General features: G+C 62.3%; 1 protein-coding gene across 1 annotated transcript in view; it reads left to right on the forward strand.

The window, feature by feature from the left end:
• UNKL (unkempt family like zinc finger) overlaps window positions 1-11294 on the forward strand; it is a 50675-nt gene that overhangs the window by 36265 nt on the left and 3116 nt on the right. The window contains exons 11-14 of the mRNA XM_025369636.1: window positions 6744-6836; window positions 7671-7898; window positions 9808-10010; window positions 10327-10434. Of these exons, the coding sequence (XP_025225421.1) occupies window positions 6744-6836; window positions 7671-7898; window positions 9808-10010; window positions 10327-10434 (632 nt within the window). The remainder of the gene's footprint in view (window positions 1-6743; window positions 6837-7670; window positions 7899-9807; window positions 10011-10326; window positions 10435-11294) is intronic.

Below are 11294 nucleotides of genomic sequence, written 5' to 3' on the forward strand. Positions count from 1 at the left end.
ACAAAAAAAAAAAAAAAAAAAAAAAAAAAAAAATTCCGAACCAGCTATTCAGAGGTGAAGCGATGGATTTTTTTTTTTTTCCCCAGGATCAACATGGCCTTAGTTACAGGCAATGTATTGTTGTTGCTGCTGCGCCTGAAATTGTGAACTTTGCCACCCAGTGCCAGCCTCACTTTTTTCCTCTGTCCATGCCTGAGGCATCACTGTGAAGTTACATCCCTGCACTAGCCGCAGGCACCAGAGGCAGTGTCCTGCCCGCTGACCCCGGGGCACTCCTGTGCCCCAGGCTCAGGGACTCCCGGAGCGAGCAGGACTGTCTGGCCCCAGGTGTAAGCCCGCCTGCCTGCGTGTGCATTTTATTAGCTGTTGTAGAGGGTTTTGGGCGAAGCAGGCGTGTAGACTGGGTCATTTTTTCCTTGTTAATAGTACAGTTTCCTTCAGGTTGTAGATATACCGTGACTGAAGCACGGAATAGAGAAAATGAGCGGATTCTGTATTTAAGAGATTTAGTGAAAGCGTTTCAGGCCCATCTGATAGGTTCCATTTGCCTTCATCTTCCACTTCGTAGGAATAGGTTTCAGATTAAGAGTGACCTGCGAGCTCCGTACCCCGCGTTTAGATGGGGCTGGGCGGGCACGCGGACTTGGGAGGGAGGAGGGTCCTGCAGGGCAGGCATCGGCCCCAGGTCACGTCGCCCCGCCCCGCGAGCGCCCGTGTTCGCTCCGGTGTTTCACCTGAGTCCGCCCGGAGCCGCTGCAGATGCAGGTGGGCAGGGCAGGAGGAGCCGGGCAGGGGGGCGGCTCCGGGGCTTTCGGCCTGAAGACCTCTAGCCCCCGCTGCCCGCGCCCACCTGCCCGCCCAGCTCGTGGCCAGGAGCCGCGGGGACCGGGTGCGCCCGGGGGGAGGGGAAGGTTGGGGGGGCGTGGCCAGTGCGGCGGGGGCGGGGCCGAGTCACATTGCGGGGCGGGTCCCGCGCGGCGGGGGCGGGGCCGAGTCACGTTGCGGGGCGGGTCCCGCGCGGCGGGGGCGGGGCCGAGTCACATTGCGGGGGCGGGGCGCGGGCCGGGTTTGAATCCCCGGCGGCGACCGCGGACCGTGAGTCAGCATCGGCGGCGGCCCCAGCGCGTGGCAGCCCCGCGCCGTCAAGGTGCGGGGCTCGTTACTCGGCGCTCAGGAGCGGGCCCTCCGCTAGGTGCGCCCCCCAGGTGCGTCCCCCGCGTCCCGGAGCCGGGTGTGACAGCCGCGGGGTGGGCCCGGGCTTCTCAGAGACCCGGAGCGAGGCGAGGGCGCTGCCTTCTCGGAACTTGCCTTTGCCGGGCGCTCGCCGGTTCCCAGCGCGGGCTCGGACCCTCTGCGTGCCCTAGAGAGGCGGGGTCGGTGCCCCGAGGGAGGGCAGGGGAGTGGGGCGGAACGGGGCAGGGGAGGGCCGACCCCTGCGTCCTGGCCCGGCCCAGCCTGCACTCAGCCCGCGTGGTTCGGGGATTTCCCTGGCGTCGGGGGCTCCCCCGCCCTGGGCTGAGTTCCGAGCAGTCTGTAGCTTGTCCTCGCGTGTCCCTGACCCCGGGGGACCGCGGCGGCTTGAATGTGCTGTGTCACGGCAGAGCCGGGCTGTGGGGCCGTGACTCAGCGGGCCGGTGATTTCCCAACGCCCGGGGCTGAGGCAGCCTGGCCTGGCCCAGCTGTACTCGCTTAGATAACCAGCCTCGCCTAGGTTGTGCCTCTGCGTGAGGGTTAGCTCTTTCTTTGAGAATGTTTCAGAAGATCTGGATCTGACCTTGGAACAGTGAGGTGAGGTGGGGAAGAAGCTGCGGGCGAGAAAGTGGGCCAGGTGGGTGCAGCAGCTCTCTCCCCCCTAGCTTTCTGGGAGTGGGCTCCTAGACAGCACCCTAGGGGTGGTGGAGCCCCCTGGGACCCTCCCCAGTGCCCTCTTTGGATCAGGGGCACTTGGCTGTGAAGCAGGGCTGGAGACTCTTGGGGGCACCCACATGTTCCCCGAACGTCCCCTCTCCAGGTAGCTTCCCAGGCTTCAGCGCAGGTGATTTGGCTGGGGTAGGTGGCGGCTGACATCCTCTAAGCTGAGTGCCAGCTGTAGAAGTTTGTCAGGTGACCGTTGAAGGCAGCTTAGCCCCTCCACACGCTGTGCGCTCTGCACCTGGTGGGAGAAGCCTGTGTCCTGACTTACGCACAGAGCATGGTGCGCTCCCCCCGCTCCAAGGGGAGAAAAGGCGCCTCCGTTCCTGTCCCCCCAACTCCTTTGCGTCTTTGCTTTTCATGAGGAGTTTCTGGATCTCTGCCAGGTGTGAGGAGCGGTGAGCTCTGAAGGGGCTGCCACATCCTAATCCCGGGACTTGGGTGCAGAGAGCAGGTCCAGGTTCCTGAGCCTGGCTGACCTGACCCTGCGCAGACGGCTTGGCCCTCCCCGTCATCAAGCCCCAGTGTGGAAGCACACGGGGGCCGTGGGCAGGCCTGCGGGTTGGGGATCAGTGCCTGTCCTCAGTGGGTGAGTCTGCCCAGGGCGGGTCCAGGCCACAGGAGAGGCTACCAGACCCAGGGAGGAGAGTGGGCCTGGGGGTTGGCCTGGGAGGGAGGCTGGTGCCTGTGACCAGAGGCAGTTCAGGGCACAGGTGCAGGGCTGGAGGGAAAGGCCCCGGGCAGCGGTGGGCAGAGTGAGTGCTGAGGAGGCCCCAGAAAACAGCTGCGGGAGGAGTGGAGACAGAGGCGGGGGGCTCCTCCCTGGGGAGGACTCAGGGAGGGAGGGCTGTGCACAGCAGGGGCAGATCTGTTGGTACAGAGTCCTGAGGGGCCTGGGGAGGACGGACAGGACCAACAGGGCATCTGCAGGTGGGCCCCCATGTCCTGGGTTGAATTGTGTCCCCTGAAAGTTGCATTTGAGGCCGGGCACGGTGGCCCACGCGTGTAATCCCAGCACTTTGGGAGACGAGGCGGGCGGATCACCTGAGGTGGGGAGTTCGTGACCAGCCTGACCAATATAGAGAAAACCTGTCTGTACTAAAAATACAAAGTTAGCTGGGGGTGGTGGAGGGCAGCTGTAGTCCCAGCTGCTCAGGAGGCTGAGGCAAGAGAATAGCTTGAGCCTGGGAGGCGGAGGTTGCAGTGAGCTGAGATTGCACCACTGCACTCCAGCCTGGGCAACACAGCAAGACTCTGTCTCAGGAAAAAAAAAAAAAAAAAAAAAGATGCACCTGAACCCCAGGCCCCGCACCGGGCTACGTGGTGTTACGTGGAAGCACAACAGGTCCTCTTATCCCAGCGTTCGCTGTCCACTGCCTCAGTTGCTGGTGTGAGGTCTGGGTTCAGGATGGCACTGTACAGGAGGGCATTTGGTTGCTCAGTTAACTTTTATTCCTGTGCCGTGCTGAAATCTGTCTATGTAACTAGTAAATCTTGTTAATCTCTTACTGGGCTTGACATGCAAATGAGGATGTTCATATAAGAAAAAGCCTGGTATGTAGGGGTTCCATGCCATCCGCAGCCTCAGGCTTCCATGGGGGGGTCTTGGAATGTATCCTCCCTGCTACAGATCGGGGGATGCTACTGCAGGGTCCTCATAACCAGGTTAAAATGAGGCCGGTAGGGTGGGCCAGTGACCAGTGTCCTTATAAGAACAAACTTGGACAGACACTCAGAAGAGATGGCCCCCAGCGCAGAGGCAGACACCGGAGTCATGTGGCTGCCTGCCATGAAGGAGGGTGGACACCAGGAGGAGGAGGAGGAGCGCCCCAGGTCCTAGAGGGAGGGAGGAGGGAGGAGGAGCGTGCCCCAGCCCTGGAGAGAGGGAGGAGGAGGAGGAGCGCCCCAGGTCCTAGAGGGAGGAGGAGCACACCCCAGCCCTGGAGGGAGGGAGGAGGAGCGTGCCCCAGCCCTGGAGGGAGGAGGGAGGAGGAGCACACCCCAGCCCTGGAGGGAGGAGGGAGGAGGAGGAGCACACCCCAGCCCTGGAGAGAGGAGGCCCTGCCCACTGCAGATCTGACTTTCAGCCTTGGAGCCACCTGTCCGAGGCCACTCAGTGCATGGTCCTCTGCTGCTGCCTCCAGCGTCTCAGCTCTGTGCTTCGAAGCACGACTTCAGTCAGGCTTTGAGGTCGTGCCCTCTTCGGCCATGGTCTGAGCAGCACGTCAGGTGGATGACAGGGACTGGGAGGGCTGGCCCACTCTGCAGGCCAGGGTGGATGTCCGCTCGAGGATGTCACTGTCCTGTGAGTGGAAGGAGAGGAGCCAAGGGCTCTGGGGGCCGTCACTGTCCTGTGGGTGGATGGAGAGGAGCGAATGGCTCTGGGGGCCGTCACTGTCGTGTGAGTGGAAGGAGAGGAGCCAAGGGCTCTGGGGGCCGTCACTGTCCTGTGAGGGGAAGGAGAGGAGCGAATGGCTCTGGGGGCCGCTGGCCCAGGGTCTGCCTTTGGTTCTGCCAGTGAGCGTCCTTGAGGGCCGAGGCCTTGGTGACTGCTGTTGTGGGTTCCTGGTCCTCAGGGGGTCTTGGCATGGCCACCTCCACCCCCCACCTGTTCCTTTAGTTTCTGGATAAGACCTTCGGAAGTCCCTAAAAGCTTCATTTGAACAGTGTCTCTGTGGGAGTGGAGATGCTGCTGCAGGTACCATGTGCTGTCCCGGAGGCCTCAGGGCGTCAGGTTCTCTGCCCCGGACCCTGCTGCCTCTGTGACCGGGAAGGACCGTGTTGCCAGGTGGCACCACAGCCCGGCCTCCGTGCCCCGGAAATTCCCTCATGGCTGGCGTGTGGATGAGGGTTGAGTCTGGGTCGTGCTGTGCGGTGGAGTGGGGTGGGGATGGCCTCTGCCTTGCGGCCTGTGGAGTCCCCTGTCCACCCCTGAGCCAGGCTCCTCTCCCATCTGCTGCTGTGGGTGGTGGAGCACGGTCTCCACACAGTGTGGCTGCTGAGCGAGGCCAGATTCGGGGTGAAGTTCAGAGGCCCGGACCTGCCAGGCCGCGCTGCATCCACACCAGCCTGTGCCCGTGCGCGATGGGCTGTGCACGGCCAGGGCCACCACGTGGCACGAGGATGCTCTGGCTGCTCCTGTGGGGTTCAGAGTGTGTGGCCGCCGAGCACCAGGCCTCCGGCGAGGGGCCCCTGCCACCCTGTGGTTGCTCCCATGGTCCCCGTGGCACTGACTGGTGCCAGCCGGTTCCACGGAGGAGAAGTGGAGGCCTGGGCGGAGGGGTGAGGTGCAGGCCATGAGCTGAGGCTGGGCCCCACACTTGCGGTCCCCACAAATCTCGCGTGTGGCTAGTGTTGCGTTCTTCAGAAGTCACCTTCCTGCCTTTCCTGTGGATGCTGAAAATGTCTGGAAAGGCCCAGCCCTCTTCTCCAGCCGAGGGGGGTTTGTCCCTCTGCGACCCGTTGGCTGCCCAGTCCGTTTCTCCAGCTGTTTCCTGGGACGCCCCCTGTGTGGTGAACCTGCTGTCACCCTGACATGGCCACCGGGTCGCAGCAGTCATCGCTGCCTGGATCAGCCAGCTCCACGCTGGGTGGGGTGGGGTGCGGGGAGTGCGGCCGCAAGAGCCCTGTGAGGGCGGGGCTTGACGTCGGTACCTGGGGGGCAGTGACCACCTCTCCACTTCTGCTGGGCCACTGGTCTGAACCGAGCACCAGGCAGGGCTGGCCAGGCTGGAGGTTCCCGGCGCGCCAACCCCCAGTCGGGTCTGACAGGTGTCCCCGGGGTGCGGTTGTCCGGGGCTGTGGAGGGACTATCTATCCCAGGTGAGGACAGGAAGAAGGGGGTCTGAGACTCTTCAGGGACAGGCAGGGGTGACTTCGCACGTCTCAGAGCAGGACTTAGCAGCACACTGTCCAGTACCAGGCGTCAGTGTGGGTTCAAGAACCCCCAGGTGGACCTGGAGTCCACTGTCCACTCCTGAGCCAGGCTCCTCTCCCACTTACTGCTGTGGGAAGCGGCACCAGCCCACAGGGTGTGTCCCGGAGCCCCTGCAGCCGCCGCGGTCCCCTGGCCTGCCCCCTGTGGCACGTGGGCTCTCAGATCCCAGATCTTCTGGTCACCCCCCATCCCCAACCCGATCTCTGTGCAGAGGCTGTAGGAGTTCGAGACACGCTGTGTCCTCAGGGGCTGGTGACCAGAGGTCAGCCTCTTCAAGACGGCTTCCTAATACTAGGAAGGGGCACTGGGGCCACTGCGTGCCGTTCGGGATTGGGGGTGGGGACTTGGGAGGGCCCATGCAGGAGGGCAGCCCCGTGGCCTGCAGGGACAGGTGGGGACAGCCTCGGAAGGCAGGGCTGGCTGGGTGAGGCCGCTCCGAGGAGGGTCCTTCCCACTCAGTCTTGAGCCTGGGGGATTGAGGTCTTGGTGCTTGGCATGAAATTGCAGATGATCACCTGCTCCTTGAAATCACCCTCCCGGAAAGTTTTTCAAACAGTCGAGCGTGCACACATGGTCAGATGCTAACACACGCTTAGGTATTTAAACTCCGAGGGGCAGCAGCGGCACGCGGAGGCGAGGACCCAGCTGCTGGGCTGTGGCGGGGTGTCCCACCTGCGCGTGCTCGTTCTGCCAGAGAACAGCCAAGCCCCCCACTGCCTGCTGGGGGCTGCGAGGGTGGGCTGGTGGTGTCCTTCCCAGGCTCCCCCAGCAACTCCCATGTGTTCTGCCCTTGGTCTCACTCTGCGCCCAGGCCGGACAGTCGTCGTCCTCAGCTGGGCTTCCCGAGCTCTGCAGCACTGAGTGGGCTGTGGATGATGGGGGGCTCTGTTGACAGGTTCGGCGTTAGACCCACATCTTAGCAATGTGAATATTGCTTCCCTAGAGAAGGATCTGGAAGAGCAAGACGGCCACGACCTGGGACCAGCAGGTGAGGGCGAGGAGCACCTGGGGCCCTGTTCCTCCAGCCGCTGAACAGCTAAGCGCTGTGGCAGGAGGATCGCTTGAGCCCGGGAAGGTCCAGGCTGCAGTGAGCGGGGGTTGGACCACTGTGCTCCCGCCTGGGCCACAGTGCAATAGCCCGTATCTGGTTTTGGGGGCGGGAGGGCCCCCTTCTGGCGGTACCTCCTCCTCTCCCTCACTGCCCCTCCCCTTCCCCCCCTGCACACAGACTCCTCAGCCTCTCTCTCCCGCCTCCCACTTCTTCAGTTGACCTTTGTCCCAGCAAAGTGGCCCTGCAGACAGGCGGGGCTCTCCCTGAGGAAGGTCCTGATGGTCTCCAAAGGACAAATGTGTTCACATTGTAGACAAAAGATCAACATCCATACAAAAGTCTTATCCTATACAACACCCTTTCCTTCAGCCTAAAAGTGTATCTTTTCTTTCTGACTTTAAAAGAAAGTAAACTATTTTAGAGGCCTGGACAAATGCTGGGAGGACTGTACTAGTGGCTAAATTGGCTGGCAGAGCCTGGTGGGTGTCTGGCCTCTTGAGGGGCCCATGCTAAACCCCCGTGTCCCCACCTCTGGTTGAAATCCCTTTGAGCCCATGGCTTGCCCAACTGTATGAGACGTGGCCACCCGGGGCTTTGTGGCTCCACACCCATAGAAGGTGGCTGCTGGCCTGGCCCCCGTATCCCCACCCCCCATATCCCCACCACCACCGCCTGCAGGGTCCATCTTCCGTGGCTGCCGCCCGCCGGTGGGCAGATGTTTGGGCAGAGGCCTAGCGGTACTTCCTTCGCTCACTGGTCTGCCCCTGCCAGGTCCCAGGTCTCTGGCCGGCTCTGCGCCTGTTACCATACCCGGCTCCCTGCCCCGAGCACCATCGCTGCACTCGCCGTCCTCCGCGTCCACCTCGCCACTCAGTTCGCTGTCCCAGCCCCTGCCGGGGCCGGTGGGTTCCTCGGCCATGACGCCTCCCCAGCAGCCGCCACCCCTGCGTTCAGAGCCGGGTGCACTGGGCTCTTCAGCCTCATCCTTCAGCTCCTTAGGTGAGTGCCGGCTCCCTCCACGCAAGTGTTCCCATGAAGCCTCCGTGGGGCTGCCTCCCAGAGGCCACCCTGACTGAGGGGCCCCACACGGAACCTTGTGCCCCATCCATGGTGGCAAACCATATGGCCTGCTGCTCACAGGCTCCCCCCGCCGCAGACTGAGTCTTGCTCTGTCACCCAGGCTGGAGTGCAATGGCACGATCTTGGCTCACTGCAACCTCCGCCTCCCAGGTTCCAGCAATTCTCCTGCCTCAGCCTCCCGAGTAGCTGGGATTAGAGGCGTGCGCCACCACACCCGGCTAATTTTTGTGTTTTTAGTAAAGACGGGTTTCACCATGTTGGCCAGGCTGGTCTCAAACTCCTGACCTCGTGATCTGCCCACCTCGGCCTCCTGAAGTGCTGGGATGACAGGCTTGAGCCACCGTGCACAGCTGTTTGTTACGTTGTAAACGAACTAACACTTGGCCTGGCTTGATGACTCGAGAGCAGCCTGATCAACATGGAGAAACCCTGTCTCTACTAAAAATACAAAATTAGCTGGGCGTGGTGAGTTGCGCCTGTAATCCCAGCTACTCAGGAGGCTGAGGCAGGAGAATCGCTTGAACCTGGGAGGCGGAGGTTGCAGTGAGCCAAGACTGTGTCGTTACACTCCAGCCTGGGCAATAAGAGTGAAACTCTGTCTCAAAAAAAAAAAAAAAAAAAAAAGACCGGGCGCGGTGGCTCATGCCTGTAATCCCAGCAGTTTGGGAGGCCAAGGAGGGCAGATCAGGAGGTCAGGAGATCGAGACCAGCCTGGTTAACACGGTGAAACCTCGTCTCTACTAAAAATAAAAAAATGATCCGGGCGTGGTTGCGGGCACTTGTAGTCCCAGCTACTCGGGAGGCTGAGGCAGGAGAATCGCTTCAACCCGGGAGTCGGAGGTTGCAGTGAGCCGAGATCACGCCACTGCACTCCAGCCTGGTGTTACAGCGAGACTCCGTCTCAAGAAAAAAAAAAAAAAAAAAAAAACACTTTGGGCCAGCACAGTGGCTCAGGCCTGTAATCCCAGCACTTTGGGAGGCCGACGTGGGTGGATCACTTGAGGCCAGGGGTTCAAGAGAAGCCTAGGCACCATAGTGAGATTCCTGACTCTCCAAAAATTACAAAATTTTAAAAGTGTTAATTTTTTTAAGATAAACTCTCACTCTGTCGCCCAAGCTCCAGCAATCTTCGCTCACTGCAGCCTCCGCCTTCCAGGTTAAAATGATTCTCTTGCCTCAGCCTCCCGAGTAGCTGGGATCACAGGCTCCTGCTACCACACCCGTCTAATTTTTGTGTTTTTAGTAGAGATGGGGTTTCACCATGTTGCCCAGGCTGGTCTCAAAGTCCTGACCTCGGGTGATCTGCCCGCCTCGGTCTCCCAAAGTGCTGGGATGACAGGCCTGTTTTTGTTAAAGTAACATTTAGAGTATCTCATAGTCTCTAAGCTGCATACACATTGGCAGATGTCACCGTGTGGACACAGCTCTTTGGGGTCTGTGAGAGTCCGTGTGAGGCGTTCCTGGGGGTGGAGTCTGAGAACCACTGCCCCTTCCACCTCGTGATGTGGTCCCAGGAATGAATTTAATTCCTCTGTTCAGACTCCTCAGGTGGCCGGGAAGGCATAGATCTGGTGGGGAGACCGGCCGGGGCAGGTGTCACTGTCAGTGCCTCTGCCAGCCCCACTCGGTCCCCAGCACCTCTTCCCGAGGCTGGTAGGGTCCAGGAGTGGGACAAGGGGCTGGCAGAACAAAGGGCAAGACCCCTGCCATCAGGGTGGGTGAGCCCCAAAGGGTGCCCATGTGGAGGTGGGGCCGGGGCATAGCACCCACTAGTCACCAGGCCGTGAGCACAGCTGGGCTGGGCCGTCATCGGCCCTTTCACACTCAGGTTTGAACGGTGTCCCCGGGAGCATCTGGGACTTTGTTTCCGGCAGCTTCTCCCCCAGCCCCACCCCTATGCTGAGCGCCGGCCCCCCATCCTCTTCGGGTTCAAGTCCAAATGGGACTGAGCTGGCCCGGGTCAGACGGCAGCTGGACGAGGCCAAGAGGAAGATCCGGCAGTGGGAGGAGTCCTGGCAGCAGGTGAAACAGGTGAGCGTGTGGGGGGCCAGACAGGTGAGGGGGAGGGAGGGCCGCCGGGGACTCAGGTGAGGGGGAGGGAGGGCCGCAGGGGACTCAGGTGAGTGTGGGGGGGGGTGAGACAGGTGAGGGAGGGCCGCGGGGGACTCAGGTGAGTGTGGGGGGGTGAGGGAGGCCGCAGGGGACTCAGGTGAGGGGGCCACAGGTGATGGGGGACGGGAGGGAGGATCGCAGGTGACACGGGCAATGGGGTCTGCAGGTGGCATAGGTGAGGTGGGAGGGGCCGAGATGGGCTCTGGCTGCCTCCTGCACGGGCCCTGGGTTTCAGGTCTGCGATGCCTGGCAGCGAGAGGCACAGGAGGCCAAGGAACGTGCCCGCGTGGCCGATAGTGACCGGCAGCTGGCGCTGCAGAAGAAGGAGGAGGTAGAGGCGCAGGTGAAGCAGCTGCAGGAGGAGCTGGAGGGCCTGGGCGTAGCCTCCACACTGCCGGGGCTGCGGGGCTGCGGGGACATCGGCACCATTCCCCTGCCTAAGCTGCACTCGCTGCAGAGTCAGCTGCGCCTGGACCTGGAGGCGGTGGATGGCGTGAGTCCTGCTCGGGGCGGGGTGAGGGCTAGCCTGTCTGCAGGGCTGCTGTCCCTGTCTGGGGAGGGCCCTGGCTGATGCGGTGTCCCTTCCCCCCCTTGCCCCTCGGGTCTGCTCCGGGCCTGGGGAGGAGGGGACGGTGCCCCGCCCCAGCACAGACCCCGAGACCTCCTTGCCTGTCTCCCTGGGAGCCGCCTCTCCTGTCAGGCTGGCCCTTGCCCTCTCACCCCTCCCTCTTACCAGCGAATGCCAGGCTGCACCCTCCACAGGGAAGGCGGCCCCATCCCTCCCTGTTCACAGCTGCAACCCTCACACATGCTCCCTCCACTTCAGCATGTCTCTCCTCACCTCGCCTGTGAAGGGTGGACTCTCGGCCTAACTGCTCTGGGCCAGTGTGTCCTGCGTAGCTCACATCCTGGGCACCCAGCCGCCAGGGCCCTCAGGGGCCTGTCCTGTCCGGCCACTGCCGTGTCTGTGGTGGCCCCCGGGGGCCGTCCTCTGCCCAGGGCTCGAGACAGAGCATTCCGGCCACCCCGCAGCTGCCTTCTCCCTGAGGTGGCCCTGGCTGGGGGCATCTCCCTGACCCTGTCTCTGTAGCTGGTGGCCGGGTGGCCTAAGATGCCGAGTCCTGCCCAGAAGGCCCTGCGGCTCCCCAGCTGGTCCAGCCTGGGCAGGGGCCTCCTGACCCCGTTACTGTTCTGGCCCTGCAG

Source organism: Theropithecus gelada, chromosome 20 (assembly GCF_003255815.1).
Source record: "Theropithecus gelada isolate Dixy chromosome 20, Tgel_1.0, whole genome shotgun sequence".
Lineage (NCBI taxonomy): Eukaryota > Metazoa > Chordata > Mammalia > Primates > Cercopithecidae > Theropithecus > Theropithecus gelada.